At 42.2% G+C, this 17,807-nt stretch overlaps 1 protein-coding gene and 1 long non-coding RNA gene across 2 annotated transcripts in view; one reads left to right on the top strand and one right to left on the bottom strand.

Moving 5' to 3' along the window:
• ADAMTS5 (ADAM metallopeptidase with thrombospondin type 1 motif 5) overlaps window positions 1-4,322 on the bottom strand; it is a 51,077-nt gene extending 46,755 nt beyond the window's left edge. The window contains exons 1-2 of the mRNA XM_050782161.1: window positions 4,099-4,322; window positions 1,940-3,790 (exon numbers count right to left, since the gene is read on the bottom strand). Coding sequence (XP_050638118.1) covers window positions 1,940-3,043 — 1,104 coding nt within the window. The 5' untranslated portion in view covers window positions 3,044-3,790; window positions 4,099-4,322. The remainder of the gene's footprint in view (window positions 1-1,939; window positions 3,791-4,098) is intronic.
• A 3,820-nt stretch (window positions 4,323-8,142) lies between these two features.
• On the top strand, window positions 8,143-11,676 carry LOC126951012 (uncharacterized). Its single transcript, XR_007724334.1, has 2 exons — window positions 8,143-8,521; window positions 8,858-11,676. It is a non-coding gene; the product is annotated as an uncharacterized LOC126951012 (long non-coding RNA).
• Window positions 11,677-17,807: the final 6,131 nt, after the last annotated feature.

Here is a 17,807-nt window from a genome sequence, read left to right as displayed (position 1 = left end):
TAATCGACAAATCGTTGAGAATCACTGAGTAGTTTCCTGTTTTCTGGGAAACAATTAGTAACATTATGGGGCAGGAGGTAGGAAGTAACAGACCTTCTATTAATTTTTATTTATTTTAAAATTATGAAATGTGGATTTGTATTTAAAAATGAAAGTGAACTACTAAAATGACCCACTTTTTGGTGCAGTGTGCTTACAAAAGTATTTCTTCCTCTTCCTTTAGAGAACCTCCTTCCATAAACTCTCCAAAGCCTCCTTCTTGGCATCCTCTTGTGATGTAGCAGAGCAAGGAACCCTAGATATGGAAAGTTGCTTACCAAAAAAAAAAAGGAGCTTGGAAACCAAACAAGACATGGATAGTTTTACAGAACTTTGCTTTTCGCTTTGCAAGGAAGGCTACAAATGAATGTTCTACCGCTTCAAAGACTAATGTTGTGCAGAGGAATTAAAGGATGGCTTCCAGAAAATCACTTAATGAGGAAAAAAATTTTTTCCATTGTGCACAGCACTGAGCACTGCCTGGCTCTCCCTAAACTGCCGCCCTCCAGCATCTTTGTTTACATGTGGTTTACATTAATGTCCACCCTACGAACCACAAGTGTTTCTCTAGTCCAAATTTATCAACACTTTTCCTTCATACCAGGGGTGCCTTGGTAAAAATAGAAGAATTAGGTAGTGAAGCTGTGTGATTCTAAAGTCTCCTGCAATCCATCATTTAATTTCCTATCCTTGTTCTGTTTGCTTCATTTCATACCATGATTTTACATAATACTTCAAAGTTTGTAATCCTTTATTCTGGATGGGTCTGAAACACTTAAAGAATGAGCTTTAGAAGTCAGTTCTTACCAGGCATTTAAGAGGCACGACTTAAAACTGCCAATCAGAGTAGAGTTGTGACAACTGAGGCTTAGAACTATGCGCAAGCCAGGCCCCAAACCAACCCAGACTTTTTGTGTAAATGTCACACTAACGTGGTGGTCAAATACTGTGTAAATAGATACTGCGTTCCTCCCAGAGCCTCTGAGCCTTAAAGATCCTTTTCTTTCCTTCCCCATAACCATCTTTCTTAAACGGGGGAAATGCTGAGAAAACATTTCTTCCTCCTGTCTTGACTCTTCGCCCAGATCTTCTGCACTGGGGCTTCGGAAACATATTCATCCAAAACCCAAACACGCAAACGGGATGTGACCCTCCCTAGGCGGCGGAGTTGGCCTAGGCAGTGCTTGCGACGCACTGGTACTGGTCGACTAAGCAAAGGAGCTGTTAAGGAACCTCACAAGTTTGTCCTCTCATCTGATTGGGTCTCTATACCCTGCTGGCCCGCCCACATTCCTTCCTTCCCAGGAACTGAGATTCCAAGGTGGACATGTAAGAACTCCATTAGGAATCCAACCCGGAAAAAGAGTCCTTGAGAAACTTTTCCCATCCTTTGTGTAACACAAGGGATTCTAGTAAAAAGGTGTGGACACTTATAAAAGAAGGTCATCGGATAACAGTGACTACCGTAAATGAACCATCCAGCCCTTTCCACTAGGTTGAACAAAGTTATATTTTATTTTCACTGGAAAGAAGACCCATGATCCCAAAGGCAACTTTGTTTTCCTTTCTTTTCCCCATTCAACTGTATCATTTCCCCAAGCATCCTAGTGCCTTCTTATGTTTACGTTCCTATGCCACAGCACCTCAGACTAGATGACATACAGCATGACTGAGTCTTCATCATTACCTAAGCACGTCTTGTCATTTCAGGCAAAAATTTCTGCGGGGCTAACCTGAATACAGGAGCAGAGTTGAAGGCTGGTTGGATTTCCTGCAAGAAGCAGTTAAACACATCCACAGCTGCAGGAGGTTTGAGAAAGCAGCAAAGCTACCAGCAAGATTCCCTTCCACCTACCTCCTAATCCCAGCGCTGGGACCCCCGCATCCCGGCTGGACCTACCTCCCGAGTAAACAGGATAGCTGCGTCGTAGTGCTCCTCATGGTCATCTCCCAGCTGGTTGTGTTGGTGCTGCCACTTGCAAAAGTTCTTGAGTGTGGTGGCCGCGTTCTTGCTCACCTCCAGGCTCTTATCCTTGTCGCCTAGCACCACCACCTTCACCACGGCCAGGCGGATGTGGTTCTCGATGCTAGCATGGCTGTACAGCCTATTGGCGATGGAGGCCAGGGTCAGCAGGTAATGCTGCAGGCCCCGGCCATACAACCGCGCCATGGACGCGTCAGCCACCAGAAGCAGCTCCACCTGGCGGGCCCGGGAGATGGAGCGGCGCCGCCGCCGCCACCGCGTCTGCGGTCCTGGGTCCCCAGCGGGCAAGACAGCGGACTGGTCCAAGAGCTGCGAGGCCAGTGCTGCGCGTCCGCCCGGATTGCTGTGCGCCGGAGGACGCTTGTGGGGCTCCGGTGTTAACGCGGGGGTCTCGCAGCTGGCGCGAGGCTGCAGGGCCTCGAAGCTGAAGCCCTCGCGGGTGTAGACGTGCAGGATCCGTGCGGACCCATCCCCGTACACGCGCCCGGTTTCCTCCTCCGCCCAGGGTCCACGCAGCAGCGGCTTCAGGGTGTAGCGCGCGTGCTTGACCGCGAAGAAGCCGTCGAGACCCCCACAGAGGTCAAAGACAGCCAGAGAGCGGGGACTGCCGTCCACTGTGCCCCGATAGAAGCAGTGGCTCCGGTGGCGCCAGGGCGCACTCGTCCCGCCTCCTGTGGGCACGAAGCCAGCAGTGCCCACCGAACCATCTCGCTCCAGGTCCAAGAGGAACCTCCGGCCGCCCGCGTAGACGAGGTAGCCCACCTTGCCGCCGCCGGAGTAGAGTTGGTCGATGTTCTGCACGAGCCCCTTGCTCCTGCGCCGCTGCGCCAGGGGGTGCGGGTGGCCGGGAGGCTCGGTCCGCTCCTGCACCTCCTCCCCCTGCCGCCGGCGGGGCTGGGCGGCTGCTGCAGCAGTCGCAGGCTGCCCGGCTTTATCCTGGGCAGGTGCTGCGGCGGGGCCGGCCGCGGCCAGCGGCAGGCGGAACGCGCACAGCAGCAGGGACGCCCACCCGAGCAGCATAGTGCGCTGCCCACGGGGAGGGGCTGCGCGACTGGGACTTTATGGGTATTTGTTATTTGCTATGAAGTTAACGGGGCGGGGGATGGGGACACACACACACTTGCTTGCAGGATTGAGTCAAGTGTCGGAGGGAGGGGGGCCCGGCAGCAGCGCCAGCCTGTCCCGGCTGCGGTGCCAGCGTGCGAACTTTTCTTTGTTGCTTGGGAAAATGTTTGGATTCGTGCTCCAGAAAGAAGAGGAGGAAAAAAAAAAAAAGATTAAAGAAAAAAAAAAAAAAAAAAAGTCGGATAGTGGAGATTCAGCAAATAAGGGAAAAGGAAAAAACCAAAAACCAAAAAACCACCAAATGCAGGCACGATCGCTGTTCCAAGAAAAGTAAGGAAAGGTACCGCGCACCGGGTTGGCAACTGGTGCGCGCAGCCTCCTGCCCCCGCGCTGCGCTGGACAAGCCGGCTGCGGAGGTTCCAAGCTCCGGGGCCCACTTCCTTTCTTATTTTGTGGGTTTCCTTGGCTCTGCTGGGACCAGGAGGAAGGGAAGAAAGAGACGGGAAAAAGCCATAAAAATTAAAACAAAAATGCAGGGGGCAGCCTGAGGCGAGCTGGTGAAGCGGCGTGTCTGTGTCCCTTCGGCTGCGGTGTCTTCCTGCCCGCCGTCATCCCCAGTCGGCCGCTGCGAGCGCCGAGAGCAGCGCGAGCGCTGTGAAGATGCGAGGAGGTGGAACAATGAATTTATAGCGGCATGCCATCCTGCAATGGCAATTTCAACAATTCGTCACTGCACGCTGCCTCTTAAAGGGAGAGCTTCCCCCACCACTCCCACCCTTCCCAGACCGCGCCTAATCAGATGGGGGAGGGCAAAAGAGGAGGGTGATCGAGGAAAGGGAGACGAAGTAGGAGAAAGGGACTGGGACTCGGCGAGGTGGAAGGAGGGACGAGGGGGAAAAAAAAGTAATGGGGCAAGAAAAACAGATTTCCTTGGCCACTTTTAAAGCCACAGCGGCTCCGGGTCTGTATGATATTTCACAACCATTTGGGGTTGGCTAACCTTGGCTTACCTCATCTCCTGAACGGGTGTTCTGGTGTGTTTTTAAAGTTATTGAGACGTTTCAAGTCTCTCCCTGCCTCCTTCTTTCCTGCTTTCCTCGCCCTCGGTGGGAAGTTCCTGCCGCAAGTTTTTCCTCTTTGCACACCCGTGCGCTCTGACCTCGCAGATCCTGCAACTCCACCAGCCAGAGATTTTCAGCTTCACATGCGTCCCCTACCCACCGCGTTCCCTTCGCTTCCTCCCCTCCGTCCCGGCACCCGGTTTCCTCCCTCCCCATTCTCCAGCCTCTTAGTGCTTTGACGCTCGCCGGATTCGGGCTCCGGGTGACTAACTTCTCCCGGCCACCAGCAGAGAGGTGAGCCCAGGGCGCTTCCTGGCGCTTCGCGGAACCCCGGGGCAACAACGCCCGCCGCTTGGGAACTCCGCAGCTTTGTGTGCAAACCGCGGGCTCCCAGCTTTTCTCCAGCACGCCTTTCGTCAGGGTCCACAATCTGTCCCTTAATCCCAGCCCACTGGAACTTCCTTTGCTCTAAAAAGGCAGGGCGGGAAAGAGTTAACTCTTAAAGGGAATTCCGCTCATTTTTTTTTTTCCCGAAAGATTTTAAAATTTTGCGCTCACACTTTTATTTCTTTGCTTAAATGATAATTTAATAATAAATTCCTGTATCTGTTTTTGTCTCTTCTAAAGCAACCGCTTATCGCCATAGGCCTTGACCTGCCTTCATTCTCAGAAATTCCTTTTAGAAGAAAAAGAATACTTTCGGCGGAAGGAAGATTGGTGCTTATTAGTACGCGGGTGGCATTATCACTGCTACTCATTTTCTCTGACCTCTTTGTTTCCTCTAATTATCATTCTAAGAAGGGAGAAGGAAAACCCCACGACTTATGGTTAGAAGGTCTACCTTCTACTGTAGGGGTAAGAGCTCCCTCCATCCCCAAATTATTCTTCAGGCTAATTAACTAATGCACCAGTGAAAAATGAATGTGGTGTAATGTGTACATTTCCATCTTTTTCTACGTTTAACTTTGGTGATGCTGGAGATAGCAGGGCAGGGGATAGCAAGGCCCCAAGCTGATCACTTTCTCTGGGATGGAAAGATCAGAGTCCAGGGCTGGATGGAGGTTCTTAAAGTGGAAATAATCCTCTGGAAGGAATTTCAGAATTGCCTGGCAACAATGCCTATTGCCCTGTGCCTGAAACACCCTCTGGAGTCTTGTGAGGGGCCAATGTAACATCTTGTTTTAACTTAGAAATTAAGAAATCATTGGGGCCTTAGGGACACCCAACAGCCCCTGATGGATTCTGAAATACATCAGGACCAGGGAGGAATTTACTATTGCGGAAGGCCATTGCTTTATAATTCCACAATGCCTCAGCCTCTCAGTGGCCAGTTGCCCCAGGCCAATGCTAACAGCTGGATGGGTCAGCATAGGAGGTTCCAGCCATATACTCTATCTCACCAAGGCCTGTGAGCCTTGCCTTAACCATTCTCTCTCGTGGTCTTTGCTTTGCACCTACAAATAGCAAACTTTATCTTTTTAACCAGGTACAGTGAAAAAGGGTCCAATATTTGGCACTAAGCACCATTTCTAATACAACCTTGATTCAATAAATTTAATCATTTCGTCATTGTTCATGTCAAAGAATCATTTTGATAGACAGGCATTTTAGGCGACAGTGATTAAAATGTGTTAATTACAATTATTTTCACAGACAGATTTGTTATTTAGGATTTCAGGAAATTCCAACAGATATCTTTTCTTTGATGGTCTTGAACTCATAGCCTCCAGGGATTCTCCCACCTCAGCCTCCTGATTACCTGTGATTGCAGGCATGAGACACAGTGCCAGCTTGAATTTTCTTCTTAATGGAGCTTTTCTCCTCTTTCACAAGCACTGTGCTGAATCCTGAATCTGAATTTCATGCCTTTAAGTTTAATTACATAGTGACATGTGGACTCAGTTTATGCAAATATTTAAAAATACGTGGGGAGAATAGGATAGACACAGATAAAGTTCCAAACATGAATATCAAGCACAGAATATTTACTAGAGCTACATATTCACAAGGAAATAAATACTAAATCTTATGAATACAATGAGTAAATTCTTATATCTCAGAAAATTTCTACTTGGATATAATTTTTTTTTTTTTAGAAAAGAACTTGGACACTTTAGAAACTTCATTTGGTAGTGTTTTTAAAACATTACACTAGTAGATTAGGATGAGTTGCTACGTTGTGGAAAAAATTACTGTCTGTCACTCTAAGGAAGTGATTTGCACTGGATAAAAGTAGCTGAACTTTTTATTTTTACAGTAGAAAGAAAAATATATTAGCAGTCATGTTTAAGTAGACTAATTGCTACTTATTCTAAGTAACAGTTTTATTTGTGCATATTTAATGAGAAATTTATACAGTATATGATCACAAATACCATTGATAGACAATTGTACGTTTCCCAAAAGGAAGAAGGACTTACTACTCCGGAATGTTAGAATTTATCTTGGAGATCGGATAGGGCAACTTCCTCCATCTAACAGTGAAAAGCTAAGACCTAGATGCCAAAATGGCTTGCCTGTGGATAAAAAGTCCAGTAGCGGCCGAATGTCCTGAAACCTAAATCTCCCAGCTCCTAATGTGGGCTCATTCTACAACACCTCTTACAATGTATTCAGCTTAACAAGTATCTGTCAAGGTCCTACTGCAAAGTCCTTTATGAGGCTCTCTGGAGGCATGAGAAGATGAACAAGTCATGCGTAATGTTTGGAGGAAACTCACAGTTTAGAGATGGAGCCATTTGTCTAATAGGTGCACAGAAAACAAACTGGAAAATGCAAATATAGAGGGAGAAAAAGCAAGAGAATTACTCCTGCAGGTGCTCTGAGCCCTGTATTTCCAATATAGCTCCACTCCATAGATTTGTATACTCTTGTAAGTAGTATTTTCTCAAATTTCTATTTGCTAAAGTGTCATTTCCTACCCCCACCCCAAACTATGATTTTAATGGTAAGAGTGAGGAAATATCTGACAGTAAAATATTCCCTTCCAGCCAAACACCTGCTCCCTACCTCCCATGTAGAAGAATTACAGTCTCGACTCTGCGTTTTTCTTTCCCACATCAAGATCCCTACCCTAGGCCTGCTGAATTGGAAACCCTTTTAGTATCAGCCCCCTTGGTGGTAGCAGGGTGTGTGGATTCTGCGGGTAAGATCTCCACTACTAAGCCCCACTACTGCGTGGGACCATTAATGAATGCCTTAAAGACTCTGGGTGAGCTTTTTCCTTTCGTGACACTCGCTTTGCAAATTCTAGTTTTTAGAGGGCTTTGCTTCAAAACCAAAGGTTACACTTTGGGAGCAATTCTAGCTTTGATAAGAACTCTTCATTTCTAGAGGGTGAAACTACACTTAAATAGTCCTTGTTCACTCCTTTCCCAGCTCTTTTCCCCCCGTCCATCCCCTCTGATATTTACAATGGCAGAACATGTATCCTGATGCACTAATGCATGTATACCCAATCTCATATGCATTAGTACACACAATACATGTCAGCACGCATGTGTCACACACGTACTCACTTGAACTCACGTTTCCCTCTAGGCTGCACTGATGGCTTGATAGAAATCCTAATTAGAGCTCAGATAATAGAAGAGGGGATCAAACCAATCATCCTCTGCCTTCACGAAGAAAACTTTCTAGAGACCTGTGTTGTAGAGATTCTTTTATTTCCCCCCTCAGGAAACCTTACTGAATGCCTGATAAAACTCGAAACCATCTTCTCTGCTATCTGATTAGGACATGTTACAAAACAATCTATCTATTGTGAGGGATAACATATGCTTTAGAATCTGTTTTACTTAATATTATAGAAAATATATTTCTGGAAAAGCCAGATTTTTATTTTTTATACACAGTAATTTTATACTATATAGAAGTCTTCAAATGAATAATGTACATATGTATTATTTAAGACATACAGGTGTTATCTGTAAAGTAAAACCGACAAGTCATTTTTTATGCTGACCAGCTGTGAAATGTTGTTTTAGCTTTTCTCACACAATTATGCACATATTACTTGCTTTTATGAGTTACTTGAGTTCTATTTTTTCTTTATTTTCCAAAAATCATCAAAAATCAAACCTTACTAGAAACACATGGAAAGTCAGGAATTTCTAGCAGAAGTAATTTGAAACATTTGAGGTTTTCTTTCCTTTCTTTCATAATGGCAAATTTCAAGCAAAGTGTTCAAATTACTTACTGAGTAGTAGCTGTAATTGTAGTAGGAGTTGTTTCTCGGTTCTATCATTGCATTTTTGTTTTTTTACAGTTAAGGTTGTATCTTAACATCGCCTTGCTCAAGCTCTAGAATATTACCATCTTCCTCAAAACTATTTGGTCTCTCCATGTTAGATATATTCTTCTGGTAAATAAGGTAAGAACTTGCAGTAAGTTCACACAAAGCTGATAAATATCAGTTGGTTACAGTCTCACCCCTGGCAAGTAGGGAAATGGAAACTGTAGCTTCTTGATAAATGTAATTATCTCCTACCCATGATGTTGGGGTCATTGCAAGTTGCTTATGTGGTCAGTGGAAGAAAATATACAGTATCTTTTTTCAGACTCTCCATACACTATTACATACCTCTCTCATACACACCTTTCCTAGTCAGGGACTAACAGGTGGAAGAGTAGTTACCTGTGTTACACTCCTAGACCTGAGTTCAAGTAAATACATTACAGTTTTTTCTCACTTTTTTATTTGACTTAGGAGGAGTTGCTCTTCCTACATCTCTGCTTCTTACTGTGTTAAATCAAGTTGGAAACAGGAAGTGATAATGCACTGTCACTGGCTGAATGAAGATTTGACTCTAAGTCCCAGGAAGGAACCCTCTTCCAGAAACTCACCATCAACTCTCCCCCTTTTCTCCTTCCAGCTGACCCAACCTGGACCTGTTGGAAACTTCTGTTTCACCACTATGTCCCAGGGTCCCAAATGCCCCAGGGTCCCAAAAAGATTGACCCCTCTGACCTTTGAAAATATGAGCACATGAGCTTGAGGCAGCAGGAAAAGAGGAAGTGGGCTTTGACTGATTTACAATTCGGGGAACTAACTCTTGCCCATAGCTTCTAGTGTGGTTCTTTCCAAGAGCCAGACTACCACTTTTGCTCCTCTCCTTTTCTCATTTCAGGACCCTCTTCCAATCCATCTATACCCTTTCCAGTTTATGTTAGTGATAAAACAAGACTCCCCCATCCTTTAAGGAGGTGGAGCATCAGAATCTTTTCAGAATGGGGGTGGAGAGGAAAGGATTCAGTTGTGGGACCCTCATTTGTGAGACTCAAGCCCTTGTTCAAAATCATCTTCTCAGATAAATCCCCACCAGATCTGCCCAGAAAGTTTATCAGACCCTCGATGGCCCATGTCATTTTGGTTCCAAATGTTGCAGGTGAATTTTGAACAGCACCTGAAAAAGTTATTCTGACTTGTGACACAGAATTCATTACCGATAGTTGGCTATAAATTACTAAATTTATATTTATAATTAACTATATAATCTCTAGCGTGTTTTTTTGCACCTCAGACTCACACTTATTTCTGATAAGCATTAATCATATAAGCAATTATTTTATTCATCTATTAGCTTAGTAGGTGTCTTCCTTTCTTTTAGAAAATTCAATTGAGGAAAATGGTGCAGATTGAATCTAAGAAAGGTAGAGGCATTAACATAGGGAAACTGGCCAGTATGACGCAGAGAAAGTCTCTTACATATGTGGTATAGCTAAACTCCACAGAAGTTTCAGATAATCCATAAATAACTTGAACAAATTGCTGGTATTCAGAGCATTAAAGAGCAAAGTAACCTGATTAGAGTCTCTGCTAGCTTCCAGCCAACCAGTTTACCTTCCAAAAAATGCAAAACAGTGTCTTGAGATTATGAGATTCTTTTTCCCCTCTTTTCTATCATAAATTTCACTTTTGCTTTTGGTTGTTGGCAGGAGTCTAATGGTTGGGTCCCTCCTACATAAGTAAACTTTTTGCATGCTAAGGATAATAACGTCTCAGAATTATTTTTGGCTAACGTCTCTTTCTTCTTTCCACATTCTTTTCTTTTCTTCCTCTTTTTCTTTCCGTCTTTGCCATAGAATGTATATTCTATGAAACCAGGGACCATGCGTGTCTTCCTCACCATGGTATCTCCAGTTTCTAGTTCAGTAACTAGCAAGTTGGAGGCATGCCTGGACACATGTAAAATATGCAAAACACATATGTTAACTATTTTTAAAAATTATGTATGTGGGTGCTTACTGATATTTTTCCTGTTGCTCTTCGTTACCATCCTTTTTTCTAATAATAAAAGCACACCTTTCCAAGGAAAGTCAATCCATGTGTTTGAATAAAGCTGACTGCTTTTCTTCAGATCTGGATACTGGATACCAAGCCTGACAAGTCAGAGTGCCTCGTACATCTGGCCAGAGCTGATGGTTCTGGGAAGAGCTCTGCCCACTGGACATTTGCTCAAACCATTAGCCGAAAGCACTTTTTCTCCGGGATCAGACAATCTAAGGATCATGCATTAAGAAGGGAAGTCGAACTGCTGTACCAAATACCTTTAAATTCTCAATGATTTCACATAAAGTGTATTCTTTGCTCCTGTCACTGTCCCTTGTAGGTTGATGGCCAGCACAGTAGTGATCCATGCGGTAGGAGCTCAAGCTTGCTCCATCCTGTAGTCCTTCCCCCCAGCTGCTTCCAAGGCTGATGCAGAAAGGGAAGAAAGAGAAAGAGATAGTAGAGAAGACACACTCTCCCTTGCTTGCCTCTTCCTGGAAGTAGCATACTTCTGGTCCATTGGCAGAAATACAGTCCATATGGCAGTAATAGCCCTATGACCCCACTCCGATGTAAAGATGGGAGTGGGAAGCTGAAAAATACAAACCAGTAGTGAACCAAGAAGAAGAAAGAGGGGGAAACATCTAGCCGGTCTCTGCTGATTGCCATTTTATCTCAGAGATCCCACCAAATGGGAAAAGTCTAAGAATGAAGTTGAACAGAGATAAGAAAGGGAGAAGGCAGGAGAAAGTAGAAAAGAGAGGAGAGAAAAAGGGGACGATAAATAATCAGAATCCTCGAATCCAGTAATGTTAATAATATTCTTTTGTTTAAGTAAGTTTAATTAGGGATTCTGTCACCTAAAGCAGAAATAACCTGGTTAACATACTACTTTGTCCTGACCATGTTATGTCTAGCCCCTAGCTCAGTCCTTTGCATGTATTAGATAATCTAAATATTTTTGGTATCAAAGAGCATAAGAACGAATACTTAATATTAACAGATTGAGCTGAAACTGTGTGTAGTTATTGGTGTGATGTTAACTAACAAGCTTATCTCTTACATTATTCCTAAAAAGTGTAGTCTCAGGTAACCAATAAGTGTGCAACATTTATTCTATTATTGTAGTTCCTGTTTTTCTGTTGTCACTTACCTATGAATGTCACTTACCTGCTGGTCTATGTAAAAACTGTCAACGCCTTTTATCGGGGTGGGTATACTAAATATAAAATTTTTACATTCATAATTAATCAAAACCGAGATTTCCACTGTAATTCTATTATTCTAAGCTTGCTTAGTCTTACTAAATACCATAATTATCTGTAAAATCCTGGAATGTAAGGACATTAACCTTCCTCCAGTGTTTATTCTGAAGAAATCAATTGGCTAGCCTTCCTCATCTCAGTGCGTGACCTTGCAGTATAGAAAATCGTGGCTCTTAAACAGTGAGAGCTAACTGCCTGGCTGAACATCATAACAAAATTATTCTACCAAACAACAAGACATGGAAGGAGAACATCCACTATGTTTTAACTTTCTGTATGGTTAAGCACACCTTGCCGAAACAAGCAGCCAAAATGCCTGAGTTTATGTCCTAGCCTAGGCACTATCTGGGATCCTGGGGAAGTTATTTAGATACTTTGTGTACTTTTTTCCTCATCTGCAAAAGAGTGATAGTTATAACACATGCCTCATTGAGTTTTTATGAAGGTGAGCAACGTTAAGAATTTGAATATGTGTGAAATACCTAGAACATGGCAAAGAAATAATAAATGTATTATTGTTATTTTAAATTACTCACTATAGCAGTTAAGGGTTTTAACTCTTTCATATTCACTTAAATTTTGCCTCAGAGATTACCTCTGACTTTGTTCTGATAGAAGTTTTTGGAAGAGAATCACTAAGGCTGTGAGGAATAAAGAAGCTTAAGACATTCCAGTTACTAAGGCTGGAGAAAAGTCTGATGCAAATAAGTGGAAAATCCAAAAAGGTGTATAAAGATGCACGACTTCTATGTGGACTACATATAGAGAAAAATTTTAAAAAGCAGTGCATCCTTTCCGTTAATATCCTTTTGTATTTATAGTCCCTGATAGTGTTAAAGCCATTTGTGTGCTTATTTTTCTGTTGCTCCTGTCGCATGCCAGGCTACCGTCACACAGAGCATGAGGACTCCATCTACACATGCCTCCAGTGCCTAGCACATCGGACTTTACAGTTTTTTGACAAACATTGGTTTAATGATTTTCGATTAAATCAATCTCATATAGTCCCATAGAGTCTAGGTGAGGAGAGAGAATATATATACATATATTACATACGTATGTACATATGTTACATACATATGTAATATTGGTTTAACTTAAAGAAAAAGAATTATAGCTTAAGAAAATAATCAGACCTAAAAAGCAGACCTAATAGACATCTACAGAACTCTCCACCCCAAATCAACAGAATATTCATTCTTCTCAGCACCACATCGTACTTACTCCAAAATTGACCACGTAATTGGAAGTAAAGCACTCCTCAGCAAATGTACAAGAACAGAAATTATAACAAACTGTCTCTCAGACCACAGTGCAATCAAACTAGAACTCAGGACTAAGAAACTCAATCAAAACCGCTCAACTACATGGAAACTGAACAACCTGCTCCTGAATGACTACTGGGTACATAACGAAATGAAGGCAGAAATAAAGATGTTCTTTGAAACCAATGAGAACAAAGATACAACATACCAGAATCTCTGGGACACATTTAAAGCAGTGTGTAGAGGGAAATTTATAGCACTAAATGCCCACAAGAGAAAGCAGGAAAGATCTAAAATTGACACTCTAACATCACAATTAAAAGAGCTAGAGAAGCAAGAGCAAACACATTCGAAAGCTAGCAGAAGGCAAGAAATAACTAAGATCAGAGCAGAACTGAAAGAGATAGAGACACAAAAAACTCTCCAAAAAATCAATGAATCTAGGAGTTGGTTTTTTGAAAAGATCAACAAAATTGACAGACCACTAGCCAGACTAATAAAGAAGAAAAGAGAGAAGAATCAAATCGACGCAATTAAAAATGATAAAGGGGATATCACCACCGACCCCACAGAAATACAAACTACCATCAGAGAATACTATAAACACCTCTACGCAAATAAACTGGAAAATCTAGAAGAAATGGATAATTTCCTGGACACTTACACTCTTCCAAGACTAAACCAGGAAGAAGTTGAATCCCTGAATAGACCAATAGTAGGCTCTGAAATTCAGGCAATAATTAATAGCCTACCAACCAAAAAAAGTCCAGGACCAGATGGATTCACAGCTGAATTCTACCAGAGGTACAAGGAGGAGTTGGTACCATTCCTTCTGAAACTATTCCAATCAATAGAAAAAGAGGGAATCCTCCCTAACTCATTTTATGAGGCCAACATCATTCTGATACCAAAGCCTGGCAGAGACACAACAAAAAAAGAGAATTTTAGACCAATATCCCTGATGAACATCGATGCAAAAATCCTCAATAAAATACTGGCAAACCGGATTCAGCAACACATCAAAAAGCTTATCCACCATGATCAAGTGGGCTTCATCCCTGGGATGCAAGGCTGGTTCAACATTCGCAAATCAATAAACATAATCCAGCATATAAACAGAACCAAAGACAAGAACCACATGATTATCTCAATTGATGCAGAAAAGGCTTTCAACAAAATTCAACAGCCCTTCATGCTAAAAACGCTCAATAAATTCGGTATTGATGGAACGTACCTCAAAATAATAAGAGCTATCTATGACAAACCCACAGCCAATATCATACTGAATGGGCAAAAACTGGAAAAATTCCCTTTGAAAACTGGCACAAGACAGGGATGCCCTCTCTCACCACTCCTATTCAACATAGTGTTGGAAGTTCTGGCTAGGGCAATTAGGCAAGAGAAAGAAATCAAGGGTATTCAGTTAGGAAAAGAAGAAGTCAAATTGTCCCTCTTTGCAGATGACATGATTGTATATTTAGAAAACCCCATTGTCTCAGCCCAAAATCTCCTTAAGCTGATAAGCAATTTCAGCAAAGTCTCAGGATACAAAATTAATGTGCAAAAATCACAAGCATTCTTATACACCAGTAACAGACAAACAGAGAGCCAAATCAGGAATGAACTTCCATTCACAATTGCTTCAAAGAGAATAAAATACCTAGGAATCCAACTTACAAGGGATGTAAAGGACCTCTTCAAGGAGAACTACAAACCACTGCTCAGTGAAATCAAAGAGGACACAAACAAATGGAAGAACATACCATGCTCATGGATAGGAAGAATCAATATCGTGAAAATGGCCATACTGCCCAAGGTTATTTATAGATTCAATGCCATCCCCATCAAGCTACCAACGAGTTTCTTCACGGAATTGGAAAAAACTGCTTTAAAGTTCATATGGAACCAAAAAAGAGCCCGCATCTCCAAGACAATCCTAAGTCAAAAGAACAAAGCTGGAGGCATCACGCTACCTGACTTCAAACTATACTACAAAGCCACAGTAACCAAAACAGCATGGTACTGGTACCAAAACAGAGATATAGACCAATGGAACAGAACAGAGTCCTCGGAAATAATACCACACATCTACAGCCATCTGATCTTTGACAAACCTGAGAGAAACAAGAAATGGGGAAAGGATTCCCTATTTAATAAATGGTGCTGGGAAAATTGGCTAGCCGTAAGTAGAAAGCTGAAACTGGATCCTTTCCTTACTCCTTATACGAAAATTAATTCAAGATGGATTAGAGACTTAAATGTTAGACCTAATACCATAAAAATCCTAGAGGAAAACCTAGGTAGTACCATTCAGGACATAGGCATGGGCAAAGACTTCATGTCTAAAACACCAAAAGCAACGGCAGCAAAAGCCAAAATTGACAAATGGGATCTCATTAAACTAAAGAGCTTCTGCACAGCAAAAGAAACTATCATCAGAGTGAACAGGCAACCTACAGAATGGGAGAAAATTGTTGCAATCTACTCATCTGACAAAGGGCTAATATCCAGAACCTACAAAGAACTCAAACAAATTTACAAGAAAAAAACAAACAACCCCATCAAAAAGTGGGCAAAGGATATGAACAGACATTTCTCAAAAGAAGACATTCATACAGCCAACAGACACATGAAAAAATGCTCATCATCACTGGCCATCAGAGAAATGCAAATCAAAACCACAATGAGATACCATCTCACACCAGTTAGAATGGCGATCATTAAAAAGTCAGGAAACAACAGGTGCTGGAGAGGATGTGGAGAAATAGGAACACTTTTACACTGTTGGTGGGATTGTAAACTAGTTCAACCATTATGGAAAACAGTATGGCGATTCCTCAAGGATCTAGAACTAGATGTACCATATGACCCAGCCATCCCATTACTGGGTATATACCCAAAGGATTATAAATTATGCTGCTATAAAGACACATGCACACGTATGTTTATTGTGTCACTATTCACTATAGCAAAGACTTGGAATCAACCCAAATGTCCATCAGTGACAGATTGGATTAAGAAAATGTGGCACATATACACCATGGAATACTATGCAGCCATCAAAAAGGATGAGTTTGTGTCCTTTGTAGGGACATGGATGCAGCTGGAAACCATCATTCTTAGCAAACTATCACAAGAACAGAAAACCAAACACCGCATGTTCTCACTCATAGGTGGGAACTGAACAATGAGATCACTCGGACTCAGGAAGGGGAACATCGCACACCGGGGCCTATCATGGGGAGGGGGGAGGGGGGAGGGGGGAGGGATTGCATTGGGAGTTATACCTGATGTAAATGACGAGTTGATGGGTGCAGCACACCAACAAGGCACAAGTATACATATGTAACAAACCTGCACGTTATGCACATGTACCCTACAACTTAAAGTATAATAATAATAAAAAAAAAAAAAAAAATAGGCCAAGTACTGATGTCCCAGAAAAAAATAAATAAATAAATAAATAAATAAATATCTACTTCAAAAAAAAAAATAAATAATAATCATGACTATCTATAACTCAGTTTAATAGAAACTTTTGTGTTCTAGAGCTCCATACCTCGAAGAAAACTCAGGTAGTGATATGGTTTGGCTGTGCTCCATCCAAATCTTGAATTGTAATCCCCATGTGTCGAGGGAGGGACTTGGTGGGAGGTGATTGGATCATGGTACAGTTTCCTTCATGCTGTTCTCATGATAGTGAGTGAGTTCTCACAAGATCTGACGGTTTAGAAGTGTGTGGCTTCCTTTGCTGTTTCTCTCCTGCTGCCATGAAAGATGGGCCTTGCTTCAAGAAGGCCCAAAGATGGGCCTTCTTGTGACTGCAAACTTGTGACTGCAAGTTTCCTTGAGGCCTCCCCAGCCATGTGAAACTGTGAGTCAATTAAATCTCTTTCCTTCATAAAATACCCAGTCTCAGGTAATACCTTTATAGCAGTGTGAGAACGGACTAATACAGGTAGTAATAAATGGTATTGATTGCTTTTAACTTGAGGGAAAAGTCAATGACTCTTATCTTTCCCATCACATAATGTAACATTTGACCCTTAGGATTAGTGTATATGGTATTCACATTTTCAGTCTCTGAGTGGTTTCCTGAAGATCTTAGATGCATAGTACACAGCAATTCATAATTTGAAATGTGATCAGCCTATGCAGTTGAATGGCATTTCTTGTTCTAGGTTTTGTTGGTTTGTTTGTCTTGGTTTGAATACTCATTGTCACATAGCAAGCAGCTAAGGTAAATAGATTATAGAAAAGCTAAAGCCACAACTCTGTTCCTTTGAAAGAGATATTCCTCCTAAAAAGGTTAGCTATTATTGTTGGGGGTGGAAATGATGAGAATGTAAATAAGTGCAAGACAGTTGTGTTTTAAGACATAAAGTAAAACAGATAGATTTAAAAAGGGAATTCAGTAATGGCTCAGATCTAACATGGGAATAATCTCAATTATACTGCCGACAGGTAGAAGAAAAGGTGGTAGATGAGATAGCGCCTCCAGGCAGCTCATCCATTGCAGAATTCACTCATCAATAAATGCTTGGGAGAAGTTGTAAAATGGCCAAATGTGTTATTACACACAAAAAACCACATCTGTGAGGTTCCGTTAAAATGAGGTTGAAGAGAGAGAGTCAAGAGTGCAAACATTTCAACGAAGCTACAGTTGGTAAAGGCAAGTTGTAGGCAGCTAAACTAGGGATACCTGTAGTAAATGTTGCTTTTAGACTTCCAGAAACATTTTATAGTTTTTGCCACATGTGAGATCAACAAATGCATTGTTTGACTTACTGCCCCACATGTGTTCTCTTGACGGAAAGAAACTCATAGAAAAGAAATAATACGTTTAATAAAGAAAAT

This window comes from Macaca thibetana, chromosome 3 (assembly GCF_024542745.1).
Source record: "Macaca thibetana thibetana isolate TM-01 chromosome 3, ASM2454274v1, whole genome shotgun sequence".
NCBI classification, from domain to species: Eukaryota; Metazoa; Chordata; class Mammalia; order Primates; family Cercopithecidae; genus Macaca; species Macaca thibetana.
The sequence above is the reverse complement of the archived record's forward strand: the minus strand, read 5'-3'. Positions and strand labels throughout refer to the sequence as shown.